Source organism: Anomaloglossus baeobatrachus, chromosome 1, assembly GCF_048569485.1.
Source record: "Anomaloglossus baeobatrachus isolate aAnoBae1 chromosome 1, aAnoBae1.hap1, whole genome shotgun sequence".
NCBI lineage: Eukaryota > Metazoa > Chordata > Amphibia > Anura > Aromobatidae > Anomaloglossus > Anomaloglossus baeobatrachus.
Window position 1 is genome coordinate 668,763,147 of NC_134353.1, and position 17,087 is coordinate 668,780,233.

The 17,087-nt window shown below is 48.2% G+C and overlaps 1 protein-coding gene across 1 annotated transcript in view; it reads left to right on the forward strand.

Annotated features, from left to right (window-relative positions):
- Positions 1–17,087, forward strand: part of MYO1H (myosin IH) — a 234,293-nt gene that overhangs the window by 189,793 nt on the left and 27,413 nt on the right. The window contains exons 26-27 of the mRNA XM_075320032.1: positions 2,745–2,838; positions 4,938–4,993. Of these exons, the coding sequence (XP_075176147.1) occupies positions 2,745–2,838; positions 4,938–4,993 (150 nt within the window). The remainder of the gene's footprint in view (positions 1–2,744; positions 2,839–4,937; positions 4,994–17,087) is intronic.

Here is a 17,087-nt window from a genome sequence, read left to right on the forward strand (position 1 = left end):
TATTGGTAAACGTTCCCTATCCTGATATATATGTCCCCCACCCTGGTATATTTGTCTGTCTATTTTTGTCCCACATCCTGGTAAAAATGTCCCCATCCTGTAATTTGTCTCCTATCCTAGGCCCCATCCTGGTAAATATGTCCATCATCCTGGTATGTACAGTATGTTCTCCATCCTAGTTAATATGTCCCCCATCCTGGTAAATACAGTTAGGTCCAGAAATATTTGGACAGTGACACAAGTTTTGTTATTTTAGCTGTTTACAAAAACATGTTCAGAAATACAATTATATATATAATATGGGCTGAAAGTGCACACTCCCAGCTGCAATATGAGAGTTTTCACATCCAAATCGGAGAAAGAGTTTAGGAATCATAGCTCTGTAATGCATAGCCTCCTCTTTTTCAAGGGACCAAAAGTAATTGGACAAGGGACTCTAAGGGCTGCAATTAACTCTGAAGGTGTCTCCCTTGTTAACCTGTAATCAATGAAGTAGTTAAAAGGTCTGGGGTTGATTACAGGTGTGTGGTTTTGCATTTGGAAGCTGTTGCTGTGACCAGACAACATGCGGTCTAAGGAACTCTCAATTGAGGTGAAGCAGAACATCCTGAGGCTGAAAAAAAAGAAAAAATCCATCAGAGAGATAGCAGACATGCTTGGAGTAGCAAAAGCAACAGTCGGGTACATTCTGAGAAAAAAGGAATTCACTGGTGAGCTTGGGAACTCAAAAAGGCCTGGGCGTCCACGGATGACAACAGTGGTGGATGATCGCCGAATACTTTCTTTGGTGAAGAAGAACCCGTTCACAACATCAACTGAAGTCCAGAACACTCTCAGTGAAGTAGGTGTATCTGTCTCTAAGTCAACAGTAAAGAGAAGACTCCATGAAAGTAAATACAAAGGGTTCACATCTAGATGCAAACCATTCATCAATTCCAAAAATAGACAGGCCAGAGTTAAATTTGCAGAAAAACACCTCATGAAGCCAGCTGAGTTCTGGAAAAGTATTCTATGGACAGATGAGACAAAGATCAACCTGTACCAGAATGATGGGAAGAAAAAAGTTTGGAGAAGAAAGGGAACGGCACATGATCCAAGGCACACCACATCCTCTGTAAAACATGGTGGAGGCAACGTGATGGCATGGGCATGCATGGCTTTCAATGGCACTGGGTCACTTGTGTTTATTGATGACATAACAGCAGACAAGAGTAGCCGGATGAATTCTGAAGTGTACCAGGATATACTTTCAGCCCAGATTCAGCCAAATGCTGCAAAGTTGATCGGACGGCGTTTCATAGTACAGATGGACAATGACCCCAAGCATACAGCCAAAGCTACCCAGGAGTTCATGAGTGCAAAAAAGTGGAACATTCTGCAATGGCCAAGTCAATCACCAGATCTTAACCCAATTGAGCATGCATTTCACTTGCTCAAATCCAGACTTAAGACGGAAAGACCCACAAACAAGCAAGACCTGAAGGCTGCGGCTGTAAAGGCCTGGCAAAGCATTAAGAAGGAGGAAACCCAGCGTTTGGTGATGTCCATGGGTTCCAGACTTAAGGCAGTGATTGCCTCCAAAGGATTCGCAACAAAATATTGAAAATAAAAATATTTTGTTTGGGTTTGGTTTATTTGTCCAATTACTTTTGACCTCCTAAAATGTGGAGTGTTTGTAAAGAAATGTGTACAATTCCTACAATTTCTATCAGATATTTTAGTTCAAACCTTCAAATTAAACGTTACAATCTGCACTTGAATTCTGTTGTAGAGGTTTCATTTCAAATCCAATGTGGTGGCATGCAGAGCCCAACTCGCGAAAATTGTGTCACTGTCCAAATATTTCTGGACCTAACTGTATGTCACCTATCCTGGTATATGTCTCCCATCCTGTTATATATGTCCCTCAACCTGTTATAAATGTCCCCCAACTAATGTCCCCCCATCCTGGCCCCCTCCCTAGTAAATATGTCCCGCATCCTAATAAATATGTCCCCCAACCTGGTAAACATGTTACCCTTTCTGATATATATATGTCCCCCCTGGCATATACTGTATGTCTTCCATCCTGAGTTCATCCTGGTATATATGTCCCCCATCTTGGTACATATGCCTCCTATCCTGGTATACATGTTTACCATCCTGGGCCCCATCCTGGGATATCTGTCTCCCCTCCTGGTAAATATATCCCTATCATCGGATATGTCCTTATCCCGGGCCTTTTCCTGGTATATCTGTTACCATCCTAGACATATGTCCTCATCCTGGGCCCCTTCCTGGTATATATTTTACCATCCTGGATAAATGTCCTTATCCTGGGCCCCTTCCTTATACATATGTCCTTATTCTAAGCCCCAACCTAGTACATATAGTCCTACTCACTTTCCCACGTCACACAGCGTACTCCTCTGTAGCTAGCATTGTGGTTGGTATTTGACATCGTGTGGCTGCCATAGTGACATATGACATCACTGTCATTCACCCACGGTCATGGACATGCTGCCTTCATTTGCCAGCCATTATTCGGCTGTCAGGGTGTACTGCAGTGCAGAGACCCGATGAGCGTCTGTGCCGCAGTGCATCTTAGCTGAAACACATCCAGCTGAAGTAGGCGCTGAGGTCAGAGGCCCTCTATACCTCTGGGTCCAGTCACTGTCACAACCTCTGCACCCGTGGTCGTTATGCCCCTGGTAATGTCTATTTTTATCTGGTCAATTGACTAGATTAATGTTATGTGTCTGCAGATGCGGCTAAAAGTTGTTGCCAGTGATCTTTTTCAAGGAAAGAAGGAAGGCTATGCACAAAGTATTAGTGAGCCATTTGAAGAATCTCGGTTAAGTAAGTGACAAACAACATAAATTACTGTATGTGCCATTGATGCATTTTCTTAATGGCAGGTGTATATTAAAGGAAACCTGTCATATTAAAAAAATGTTATTAACCATCATATACCGTCCAGTAAGCCTGACATCAGTAGTATGCAAAGTTTTTGAGGGCATTTTAAGGGATGACATGCAAAAATATATTGCAGAAAATAATATGATAACTGACAAACAGCATGGATTCATGAAAGATAAGTTGTGTCTAACCAACCTGTTGGGGTTCTATGAGGGGGTAAGTTCAAACCTGGATATTGGTAATGCAGCTGATGTGATTTATTTGGACTTTGCAAAGGCATTTGATACTGTACCACATAATAGCCTTATACTAAAGCTCCAGAAGCAAGGACTAGGGGACACAATATGCAACTGGGTAAGGAATTGGCTAAAAGATAGGAAACAAAGAGTAGTCATAAATGGTACATTCTCTAAATGGGCTATAGTCAGCAGTGGGGTGCCGCAGGGATCTGTGCTTGGACCGATTCTTTTTAATCTCTTTATTAATGACCTTGTGGATGGGATTGATAGTACAGTGTCAGTCTTTGCCGATGACACCAAACTATGTAGGATATTAAAAACTGACCTGGATAGTACAATATTACAAAAAGATCTGGATAAGATGTCAGAATGGGCAGATACTTGGCAAATGAGATTTAATGTTAATAAATGTAAAGTAATGCACCTAGGACGGAGTAATCCTATAGCTGCGTATACATTAAATGGAAGTAAACTCGGGACTACAGAACAGGAGAAGGACTTGGGTATTCTCATTACAAATAAGCTGAGCAGCAGCACTCAATATCAAGCAGCAGCTGCTAAAGCAAACAAGATTTTAGGGTGTATAAAAAGAGAGATTAGATCGCGTGATCCCAACGTATTGTTACCCCTCTATAAATCACTTGTAAGGCCACATCTGGAATACGGGATCCAGTTTTGGGCTCCACATTTTAAAAAGGACATTCAGAAGTTAGAGTCAGTTCAAAGGCGGGCAACTAGACTACTACAAGGAATGGAAGGCCTCCCATATGATGACAGGTTGAAAAAGTTAGATATGTTTAGCTTAGAAAAAAGACGTCTCAGAGGAGATCTCATTTATATGTATAAATACATGTGTGGTCAATATAAAGGACTGGCACATGACTTATTTCTTCCAAAGACAGTACTAAGGACCAGGGGGCACTCACTGCGAGTGGAAGAAAAGCGATTCCAACAGCTAAATAGGAAAGGGTTCTTTACAGTTAGAGCAGTCAGACTGTGGAATGCCCTACCACAAGAGGTAGTAATGGCAGATACTATAACAGCTTTTAAAAAAGGGCTGGATGATTTCCTCAGTACACAAAACATTGTTGGTTATAAATGACTTAGTGACTAAATGTAGAACTGGTGGAGGAAGGTTGAACTAGATGGACCTAGGTCTTTTTTCAACCTAAGTAACTATGTAACTATATGTGGGGCTGATTTGCAGGTTAATAGCATACTTATGCTGTGCAGGTACCATGCTGAAAGCCTAGCTCCCAGGAGGAAATTAACTTTTTTTATTTAGGCAGCATCTGGCTTTTAGTTATAGAGTTGTGGCCAGCAAGGTTTCAGTTACCACTCAGTACATAGTGAACAGCGGTTGTAACCACGTCTCGACAGTAACTGACAGCCAGCTTAGCACATATTGGTTGTCAGTGTCGGGGTGTGGTTACAACCGATATTCAGCGTGCAGTGACTGTAGACGCATTGCCAGTGTTTCTATGACTGAAAGCCAGAGGCTGTCAAGAGGAGAAAACTTCATTTCCTCCCTGTTGCCAAGTTTTCAGTGTGGTAGACACACAGCTTTAGTATGTTATTAACCTGCAGATTAACCCCATATCTGCAGGTTAATAGCTTTTGGGGACTTGACAGGTTCTCTTTAAAGGACTTATATAGGATAGAGGAGGCGAAACTGCAGATTTGTGGCCCATAGAGGAATGTGGTGACACAATCAGATTTGCCTGTCGCTGTGTAAATATTAATATCACTAGAAACATAATGCCATGACACTGAATCTTGTATTTATGTTTTATGTCTTAGCTGATCAGGATATCAGTCCAAAAGTCCATCAGCTCATGTTATATGACAAGATGAAGGTAAGTAGTTAAACTGCATTACCACCACATTTCATTTCAATATTTTATGTAATATTTGAAAATCGACTGACATGTAGCTGAGAGTTCAGCACAAGGGGAACATGAAACACATATGACTATGCCTTTAACCAAGTAAGTATGTTTACAACTAAAGTGGCACACCCTAGTTGTGGGTATAGGGGATGGCAATCCTGCTACTGAAAATAAATCTTCATACAGAGATTAACACCGATATCACCGCCGGACAATGGCCATATAATGTACATTGTGCGCACAATTACTAGACGAAGGGAATTTTGTTTACTTACCGTAAATTCCTTTTCTTCTAGCTCCAATTGGGAGACCCAGACAGTGGGTGTATAGCTACTGCCTCTGGAGGCCGCACAAAGAACTACACTTAAAAGTGTAAGGCCCCTCCCCTTCTGGCTATACACCCTCCCGTAGGAGTACGGATTCCTCAGTTTTAGTACCAAAGCAAGAAGGAGGAAAGCCAATAACAGTTTCAAAAACAAATTCAATCCGATAACAAGATCGGAGAACTTAAGAAACAACATGAACAACATGTGCACCCGAAAAACGAAACCCTAAGAACAAATAGGGCGGGTGCTGGGTCTCCCAATTGGAGCTAGAAGAAAAGGAATTTACGGTAAGTAAACAAAATTCCCTTCTTCTTTTTCGCTCCTAATTGGGAGACCCAGACAGTGGGACGTCCAAAAGCAGTCCCTGGGTGGGTAAAAAGATACCACATGAACGGGCTGTCAGACAGCCTCTTCCTACAGGTGGGCCACCGCCGCCTGAAGGACCTGTCTACCTAGGCTGGCATCTGCCGAAGCGTAGGTATGCACTTGATAGTGTTTGGTAAACGTGTGCAGACTCGACCAGGTAGCCGCCTGGCACACTTGCTGAGCCGTAGCCTGATGCCGCAATGCCCAGGACGCACCCACGGCTCTGGTAGAATGGGCCTTCAGTCCAGATGGAATCGGAAGCCCAGCAGAACGGTATGTGTGAAGAATTGGTTCCTTGATCCACCGCGCCAGGGTGGATTTGGAAGCTTGCGATCCCTTATGCTGACCAGCGACTAGGACAAAGAGCGCATCAGAACGGCGTAGAGACGCCGTGCGAGAAATGTAAATCCTGAGTGCTCTCACCAGGTCCAACAGATGTAAACCCTTTTCAAATTGGTGAACTGGATGCGGACACAAAGATGGCAAAGTGATATCCTGATTGAGATGAAAGGAAGAAACCACCTTGGGAGAAAACTCTGGAATTGGACGCAGTACTACCTTGTCTTGGTGAAACACCAGGAAGGGAGATTTGCAAGATAACGCCGCTAGCTCGGACACTCTTCGAAGAGACGTGACCGCCACAAGAAAAACTACCTTTTGTGAAAGCCGAGAAAGGGGAACCTCTTTCAAAGGCTCGAAAGGCGGCTTCTGGAGAGCAATGAGAACCTTGTTCAGATCCCAGGGTTCCAATGGCCGTCTGTAAGGAGGAACGATATGACAAACTCCTTGGAGAAACGTGCGTACTTTAGAAAGCCGTGCCAAGCGCTTCTGAAAGAATACGGATAGCGCGGAGACTTGACCCTTAAGAGAGCTAAGCGACAAACCTTTTTCCAACCCAGACTGCAGGAAGGAAAGAAAAATTGGCAATGCAAATGGCCAGGGAGAAAACCCTTGAGCCAAGCACCACGCTAAGAATATCTTCCACGTCCTGTGATAGATCTTAGCTGAGGATGGTTTTCTAGCCTGTCTCATTGTGGCAACAACTTCATGAGATAAACCTGAGGCCGCTAGGATCCAGGACTTAATGGCCACACAGTCAGGTTCAGGGCCGCAGAATTCAGATGGAAAAACGGCCCTTGAGACAGCAAATCTGGACGGTTTGGTAGTGTCCACGGTTGGCCTACCGTGAGATGCCACAGATCCGGGTACCTCGACCTTCTTGGCCAATCTGGAGCGACGAGTATGGCTCGATGGCAGTCGGACTTGATTTTCCGGAGAACTCTGGGTAACAATGCTAGAGGTGGGAACCCATAGGGGAGTCGGAATTGCGACCAATCCTGAACCAAGGCGTCTGCCGCCAGCGCTCGGTGATCGTGAGACCGTGCCATGAAAACTGGGACCTTGTTGTTGTGCCGTGACGCCATCAGATCAACGTCCGGCGTCCCCCAGCGGCAACAGATCTGCTGAAACACGTCCGGGTGAAGGGACCATTCTCCTGCGTCCATGCCCTGGCGACTGAGAAAGTCTGCTTCCCAGTTTTCCACGCCTGGGATGTGAACTGCGGATATGGTGGACGCTCTGCTTTCCACCCACGTCAAAATCCGCTGGACTTCTTGAAAAGCTTGGCGACTGCGTGTTCCCCCTTGGTGGTTGATGTACGCCACCGCCGTGGAATTGTCCGACTGAATCCGAATCTGCTTGCCTTCCAGCCATTGTTGGAAGGCTCGCAGGGCAAGATAGATTGCTCTGATTTCCAGAACATTGATCTGCAGGGTGGACTCTTCCTGAGTCCACGTCCCCTGAGCCCTGTGGTGGAGAAACACCGCTCCCCACCCTGATAGGCTCGCACATTGTAGAGGGCGCAGATGAAACTGCGCGAACGGGACTGCCTCCATTGCTGCTACCATCTTTCCTAGGAAATGCATGAGGCGCCTCAGTGAGTGCGACTGGCTCTGAAGGAGAGATTGCACTCCAGTCCGTAGCGAGCACTGCTTGTTCAGTGGAAGCCTCACTATCGCTGAGAGAGTATGAAACTCCATGCCAAGATAAGCCAGAGATTGGGTCGGGGTTAGATGAGACTTTGGAAAGTTGATAATCCACCCGAAACTCTGGAGAGTGTCTAGTGCCACCTTCAGACTGTGTTGGCATGCCTCTTGAGAGGGTGCCTTTATAAGCAGGTCGTCTAGATACGGGATGACCGAGTGACCCTGCGAGTGCAGAACAGCTACTACTGCTGCCATGACTTTGGTGAAGACCCGGGGGGCTGTTGCCAGACCGAAAGGTAACGCTACGAACTGTAGGTGTTCGTCGTGTATGACGAAGCGTAGGAAACGCTGATGCTCTGGTGCAATCGGCACGTGGAGATACGCATCTTTGATATCTATTGATGCTAGAAAATCTCCTTGAGACATTGAGGCTATGACGGAGCGTAGGGATTCCATCCGGAACCTCCTGACTTTTACGTGTCTGTTGAGCAACTTTAGATCCAGGACGGGTCGATACGATCCGTCCTTTTTTGGGACCACAAACAGATTGGAGTAAAAACCGTGACCTTGTTCCTGAAGAGGGACGGAGGTCACCACTCCTTCCGCCTTTAGAGCGGCCACCGCCTGCAACAGAGCATCGGCTCGGTCTGGTGGTGGAGAAGTTCTGAAGAAACGAGTTGGCGGACGAGAACTGCACTCTATCCTGTACCCGTGAGACAGAATATCCCTCACCCAACGGTCTTTGACGCGTGACAGCCAAATGTCGCCAAAGTGGGAAAGCCTCCCACCGACCGCGGGTGTGGGAATCGGAGACCGCAAGTCAGGAGGACGCCGTCTTGGCAACGGTTCCTCCGGCTGTCCTTTTTGGGCGTGACTGAGACCTCCAAGAATCTGAGCGTCTCTGGTCTTTTTGAGTCTTTTTTGACGAGGCGAATTGGGACCTGCCCGGTCCTCGAAAGGACCGATAACCAGACTGACCCTTCCTCTGTTGGGGTTTGTTTTGTCTGTGTTGCGGTAAGGATGAGTCCTTACCCTTGGAGTGTTTGATGATTTCATCCAAACGCTCTCCAAACAAACGGTCACGAGAAAAAGGCAAATTGGTTAAGCACTTCTTGGAATGAGAATCTGCTTTCCAATGTCTCAACCACAGGGCCCTACGCAAAACAACGGAGTTGGCTGACGCCACTGCCGTACGGCTTGTAGCGTCAAGAACAGCATTAATCGCGTACGACGCGAATGCCGCCATTTGCGAGGTCAATGGTGCTACCTGCGGGGCAAATGCACGTGTGACTGAGTCGACTCGCGCAAGCCCGGCTGAGATAGCTTGGAGTGCCCATACGGCCGCAAAAGAAGGCGCTAATGACGCTCCAATCGCTTCATAGATGGATTTCAGCCAGAGCTCCATCTGCCTGTCAGTGGCATCTTTAAGTGCCGCTCCATCTTCAACTGCAACCAAGGATCTAGCTGCAAGCCTGGAAATTGGAGGATCCACTTTTGGACACTGGGTCCAACCCTTGACCACCTTAGGGGGAAAAGGGTAGCGTGTATCTTTAAGCCGTTTAGGAAAACGCCTTTCAGGATAAGCGTGGGGTTTCTGGATTGCGTCTCTAAAGTCAGCGTGGTCCAGAAAAGTGCTTAATGTACGCTTAGGGTATCTGAAATGGATTCTCTCGTGCTGCGAAGCTGACTCCTCTACAAGAGGAGCTGGTGGGGAAATATTTAACATCTTATTGATGTTAAATATATGATCATTAACTATGGCGTCACCATCTGGTGTATCTAGATTGAGAGCGGTCCCAGGATCAGAATCCTGATCAGTTACGTCCGCCTCATCACCCATAGATTCATCTCGCTGGGATCCTGACCATTGAGATGAATGTGAAGGCCCGTCATAGCGAGCCCGCTTAGGCTGCCCGGGGCCATCGTCCGAGTCAGAGTCTTCACCCTGAGGTGTAGATGCCCGTCCCGGAGCTTGGAGCTGAGGGGGACCAGGGGGCAATGATTGCACAGTGTCCGTGGCCTGAAGTACAGGCCTAGCTCGCAATGTGTCAAGAATTTGTGACATAGTGAGAGACATTCTGTCAGCAAAAGCTGCAAACTCAGTTCCTGTCACCTGGACAGCATTCACAGGTGGTACACCCTGGGTCACGTCCAGCAGAGGTCCCGACTGTGCAAGCGCCGCAGGGGCCGAGCACTGCACACAATGGGGGTCCGTGGAGCCTGCCGGTAGAAAAGTCCCACATGCGGTGCAGGAAGCATATAATGTCTGTGCCTTGGCACCCTTGCGTTTTACGGACGACATGCTGCTGGCTCTCTGCAATGTGAGAGAGTCTATAGCCAAAGGGCGACCAGCGCTATGTAATACCAAGTATTTGTAGAAACAAAATACTAAGAATACTACTGGCACAAGAGGGGGTGAGCCCTGAGGGCTGCTTACCGCCCGCTGAATAGCGGGTAAGAGGCGCAGAATTCCTTGTCTGGGTCTCCCCGGCTCCCCTCTGCAGCTCAGCGTGTCAGCAGGAATGGCTGCCGGCGTCTGTGGAGAGGGGCGGTCCGTGGGAGTTCCCAAACAAAAGTGCGGGAAACAGTGTCCCCTCTGTGCCTATTGTGAGGGCTGGAGTATGTAAAAACGACTCCAGCCCTCAGCGCTGATGCACTGACCAGCGTCCCGCCCCTCTCCTGACTGGCAGGTCTGGGGGCGGGAACGAACGGAAGCAGGCCGCAAAAGCCGGGGACTCGAGTTATCAGCGCGGCCGCCGTAAAAGCGCGGCCCGCGCTGAAGTCCCCGGCGCACCACAAGTGCCAGCCGCGCCGCAGTCCCAGCGGCCGGCGTGACCGTTCCCAGAAGTGGCCAGCGTCCCGCCCCTCTCCTGACTGGCAGGTCTGGGGGGCGGGAACGAACGGAAGCAGGCCGCAAAAGCCGGGGACTCGAGTTATCAGCGCGGCCGCCGTAAAAGCGCGGGCCGCGCTGAAGTCCCCGGCGCACCACAAGTGCCAGCCGCGCCGCAGTCCCAGCGGCCGGCGTGACCGTTCCCAGAAGTGGCCAGCGTCCCGCCCCTCTCCTGACTGGCAGGTCTGGGGGCGGGAACGAACGGAAGCAGGCCGCAAAAGCCGGGGACTCGAGTTATCAGCGCGGCCGCCGTAAAAGCGCGGGCCGCGCTGAAGTCCCCGGCGCACCACAAGTGCCAGCCGCGCCGCAGTCCCAGCGGCCGGCGCGACCGATTCCTAGAAGTGTGCCTGCTTCAGCGAAGCTGAATGAGGCCATGGCACAAGCGCCGTAGCGCTGATGTCCCCCGGCGCACTACAACACCCAGCATGCTGCGGTGTGAGCGCCAAATGCACGGGGACACAGAGTACCTTGAGGAAGCAGGGCCATGTCCCTGATGTACTCCGCTCCATCCAGCATCTTCTCCAGGGGCTGTAGATGGAGCACGGTCTCAGTGCCTGGAGACCAGTAAATCCCACTTCACCCAGAGCCCTGTAAAAAGGGATGGGGAAGGAATCAGCATGTGGGCTCCTGCCGCCGTACCCGCAATGGGTACCTCAACCTTACAAACACCTCCGACATACAGTGGGGTGAGAAGGGAGCATGCTGGGAGCCCTGTATGGGCCCTCTTTTCTTCCATCCGACATAGTCAGCAGCTGCTGCTGACTAAAAACAATGGAGCTATGCGTGCGTGTCTGACCTCCTGCGCACAAAGCTAAAACTGAGGAATCCGTACTCCTACGGGAGGGTGTATAGCCAGAAGGGGAGGGGCCTTACACTTTTAAGTGTAGTTCTTTGTGCGGCCTCCAGAGGCAGTAGCTATACACCCACTGTCTGGGTCTCCCAATTAGGAGCGAAAAAGAAAGTTTGTTTTTTCAATTATTATTTTTAGTGTTGAACATCTACAGTGCTGCTGTCAGTCAATCAAAAATGTAATACACTGGAAACCTGAATACTTAAGGAAGTAAAAGTGAGGTTCTGTCTTTCTTAGGAGAAAATCTGTGTGCATAAATATTGGGCAACTATTAGTTAAGCAACTAAATATCTCATCTCAATTCTTTATTTTGATCTGTTGTTTTAACCAAACAACTCAAAAAGTACAAAAATACATTCTAATATTTCAAAATAAAAATATCAGTGACAAATATAGCTATCCATCTTTTCAATAAGTCTGCCCCCTCCCTGAAACAAAGCGTGCAGTGCACAGTGACAGCGCACTCCCTGTTGTCAGCTCAGATCAGCAGTACTTAGCTATCAACAGTGAGGTGTCAGAATACCCAGTGTACAGAGACCTTTGCCACCCCCACAAGTGACAATTACTGCTCTCTGCATGCTGGGCATTCTGACACCGCTCTGTTGCCAGCTCAATAATACTGATCTGAACCAACAACAGACCCCACTGTCATTGTGCACATCGCACAGAGACAGAGCAGAGACTAGCCCAGCTGTTGAAATGAGCGTCATTAGTGGCGCTTTGTTGCATGGAGAGGGCAGATACTGTGGTAGTGACCACAGCCACTGCCCCCTGATGAAACTTCATTTAGGCGGGGGGGTCTCAAATGAAGTGTCATCAAAAAGAATGTAGAAAAAAATAGAATAGCAATTAGATAGTGCAGCTAGGGAAAGGCAGAACAATTTTAATGCAAATACAGTCAGGGCCAGAAATATTTGGACAGTGACACAAGTTTTGTTATTTTAGCTGTTTACAAAAACATGTTCAGAAATACAATTATATATATAATATGGGCTGAAAGTGCACACTCCCAGCTGCAATATGAGAGTTTTCACATCCAAATCGGAGAAAGGGTTTAGGAATCATAGCTCTGTAATGCATAGCCTCCTCTTTTTCAAGGGACCAAAAGTAATTTGACCAGGGACTCTAAGGGCTGCAATTAACTCTGAAGGCGTCTCCCTCGTTAACCTGTAATCAATGAAGTAGTTAAAAGGTCTGGGGTTGATTACAGGTGTGTGGTTTTGCATTTGGAAGCTGTTGCTGTGACCAGACAACATGCGGTCTAAGGAACTCTCAATTGAGGTGAAGCAGAACATCCTGAGGCTGAAAAAAAGAAAAAATCCATCAGAGAGATAGCAGACATGCTTGGAGTAGCAAAATCAACAGTCGGGTACATTCTGAGAAAAAAGGAATTGACTGGTGAGCTTGGGAACTCAAAAAGGCCTGGGCGTCCACGGATGACAACAGTGGTGGATGATCGCCGCATACTTTCTTTGGTGAAGAAGAACCCGTTCACAACATCAACTGAAGTCCAGAACACTCTCAGTGAAGTAGGTGTATCTGTCTCTAAGTCAACAGTAAAAAGAAGACTCCATGAAAGTAAATACAAAGGGTTCACATCTAGATGCAAACCATTCATCAATTCCAAAAATAGACAGGCCAGAGTTAAATTTGCTGAAAAACACCTCATGAAGCCAGCTCAGTTCTGGAAAAGTATTCTATGGACAGATGAGACCAAGATCAACCTGTACCAGAATGATGGGAAGAAAAAAGTTTGGAGAAGAAAGGGAACGGCACATGATCCAAGGCACACCACATCCTCTGTAAAACATGGTGGAGGCAACGTGATGGCATGGGCATGCATGGCTTTCAATGGCACTGGGTCACTTGTGTTTATTGATGACATAACAGCAGACAAGAGTAGCCGGATGAATTCTGAAGTGTACCGGGATATACTTTCAGCCCAGATTCAGCCAAATGCCGCAAAGTTGATCGGACGGCGCTTCATAGTACAGATGGACAATGACCCCAAGCATACAGCCAAAGCTACCCAGGAGTTCATGAGTGCAAAAAAGTGGAACATTCTGCAATGGCCAAGTCAATCACCAGATCTTAACCCAATTGAGCATGCATTTCATTTGCTCAAATCCAGACTTAAGACGGAAAGACCCACAAACAAGCAAGACCTGAAGGCTGCGGCTGTAAAGGCCTGGCAAAGCATTAAGAAGGAGGAAACCCAGCATTTGGTGATGTCCATGGGTTCCAGACTTAAGGCAGTGATTGCCTCCAAAGGATTCGCAACAAAATATTGAAAATAAAAATATTTTGTTTGGGTTTGGTTTATTTGTCCAATTACTTTTGACCTCCTAAAATGTGGAGTGTTTGTAAAGAAATGTGTACAATTCCTACAATTTCTATCAGATATTTTTGTTCAAACCTTCAAATTAAACGTTACAATCTGCACTTGAATTCTGTTGTAGAGGTTTCATTTCAAATCCAATGTGGTGGCATGCAGAGCCTAACTCGCGAAAATTGTGTCACTGTCCAAATATTTCTGGACCTAACTGTATATTAGAAAATGGTTTAGATTCTGGCACTAAATAGATAGGCATTCAAGAGGAAAATTACTTTGCCTTTAGTCAACTGCTTTAAGGCCTTAAGCGGCTAGCCAAGCAGTGGAGTACTTGTAAGCATGCAATGGTCCATCTCACAGCCACTCTACTCTTATCAATCTATAAAACGTGTCTTCAGATATTTCTTGGCCCAGTCTTGACATTTCAACCTATGTGTCTTGTTTAGTGATGGTCGGAATTCAGCCTTCCCCATCTTGGCCATGTCTTTGACCACTGAGCTCCTTGTACTTCTTGGCTCTCCAGGGAGGTTACAGTTCTGGAAAATGACTGCACCGGAGAATAATGGGTTCCTGTTCACTTCATGTTTGATTATTTTAAAATCTTTGGGAATTACTGGGAGTCTTTTTTCGAAAGAGATTTTTTTGTTACCCTGTTAATTTTTTGCAACTTAACTTTTGATGGTTCTGTGATGGCACTCCAATATGTTAGCAATTTTAAGAATGCTGAATCCCTCTGTAAGATTTAACAAATTTTAACTTTTCAATTAAATCTCTTTGGTTCATTTTGCCTAAGGAAAACAAGGTGCCTAATAATTCTGCACACCTTGATAAAGGTTGTTGATATCCTAAGGTCACATCTTCCCTTATTACACAAATATACATCACATGATACTCTTCATCCAATAGGTGTTCACATTTATTCAGCTTGGAGTTGGAAAATATTACTGAAAATTATGATATGGTAAACATACCCACTAATATATGCTTAATAATTGTGCATACAGTGTAGTGGTAGATACTAAAATTCTACAGAATATATTAAGAGATTACAGTAAAGTTATATTTAGTGACTTTACAGGTGATCTTTTTTCTAATGGAGCCGTTCATTGTTCTGGTCTTCTCCATCTGGCACAGACCACCACGACAACTTCATCCAGCCACAATTCATTTGCAAAGTTTACAACAAAGACACATTGAACTTCTCACAATTCCAACACTGTACATTTATTCCAAACCTGCAAAAACTCCTCATCCTACTTATATCCCAATGCTGCGCTTTCTGCTGCCGTGTCTGTCACTGTTACTGGACCTACTATGTGGTACAGGAACTGTGCTCTTTAGTGCCCCACATAATAATGTCCACCATTGTACCTCCTACAAAGGAAATTGCCTCTATTGTGCCTTTTAGATGATAAAATGACCCCCTAGAAAATATTAATTCCCTGTTCAAGTACTCTAAAAAACAGTGCCCACATATTGCCCTATCTATATATATAATTGCCTTATTCTGTCTGTCTGTCTGTCTTGCTCCAAAATTGTGTCCTTACGGTGACACAAAGCTGATTGGCAGCTGGGCTCGCCATGGCCCCGCCCCCCCGCACGGATTGGCCGCTCGCCCAGGCTTCGCCCCCCACACGGATTGGCCTCTCGCCCAGGCTCCGCCCCCCCACACGGATTAGCCGCTCGCCCAGGCTCCGCCCCCCCACACGGATTGGCCTCTCGCCCCGGCACCCTGCACGCATTGGCAACTCGGCAACACTCCGCCCCCTCACGCAATGCACGCTCGCTCTGGCCCCGCCCCCCACACGCATTCCCCGAACCGACACGGAGCCACGACTCCCAGGTGAGTACTGTACCCCAGGGAGCCCACATCAGCGTACGCCGCCAACCCAGCCGACACATACCCTCGCATTGCTGGGGTTGCCGCCGTATGCTGGTGTGGGCTCCCGTGCGAGCGGGGGACGGGATATGCTGGTAACCATGGTAGCATAGTTACCAGCGCATCGAGGTCCTGCAGTGGCGGAACATACACACGCACACACACACATAACAACACACACATCAGATCACACTCACTCTCACACACACATCACATCGCATCCACACACTCACAACATCCTGGGATATCGCTTGCTTCTCGGCGGCGATACTGTGGTGTGACCTTCCAGGACCTGCCGGAGGATCACATGGCCAGAAGCATGTGGTATCTCCGGATGGTGTGAGTGTGAGCGCGTATGTGCGATATCGTCAGTGTGTGTGTGAGTGTATGCGATCGGATGTGTGTGAGTGTGTTCTGATGTGTGAGTGTGTGTGTGTGAGTGTATGCGATCGGATCTGTGAGTGTCGGCAGAGGAGCACGGCGTGCTGGGGGAGGCTGGGAGGAGAGAGGCTGATGCTGGGGTAGGCTGATGCTGGGGTAGGCTGATGCTGGGGGAGGCTGGGAGGGTGTAGGCTGATGCTGGGGTAGGCTGGGAGGGTGTAGGCTGATGCTGGGGGAGGCTGAGAGGAGAGAGGCTGATGCTGGGGGAGGCTGGGAGGAGAGAGGCTGATGCTGGGGGAGGCTGGGAGGGGGAGGCTGATGCTGGGGGAGGCTGGGAGGAGGGAGGCTGGGAGTAGAGAGGCTGATCCTGGGGAAGGCTGGGAGGAGAGAGGCTGATGCTGGAGGAGGCTGGGTGGAGAGAGGCTGATGCTGGAGGAGGCTGGGAGGAGAGAGGCTGATGCTGGGAGGAGAGAGGCTGATGCTGGAGGAGGCTGGGAGGCGAGAGGCTGAGGCTGGGAGGGGGAGGCTGATGCTGGGGGAGGCTGGGAGGGGGAGGCTGATGCTGGGGGAGGCTGGGAGGAGGGAGGCTGAGAGAAGAGAGGCTGATGCTGGGGGAGGCTGAGGCTGGGAGGAGAGAGGCTAATGCTTGGGACAGAGAGGCTGATGCTGGGGACAGAGAGGCTGATGCTGGGAGGAGAGAGGCTGATGCTGGGAGGAGAGAGGCTGATGCTGGGAGGAGAGAGGCTGATGCTGGGAGGAGAGAGGCTGATGCTGGGAGGAGAGAGGCTGATGCTGGGAGGAGAAAGGCTGATGCTGGGGGAAGAGAGGCTGATGCTGGTGCAGCATGGGGGATGGAGCACGATGGGGGTGCGCAGCATGGGGGATGGAGAACGATGGGGAGTGCGCAGCATGGGGTATGGAGCACGTTTGGGAGTGCGCAGCATGGCGGATGGAGCACGATGGGGGGTGCGCAGCATGGGGGATGGAGAACGATGGGGAGTGCGCAGCATGGGGGATGGAGCACGTTTGGGAGTGCGCAGCATGGCGGATGG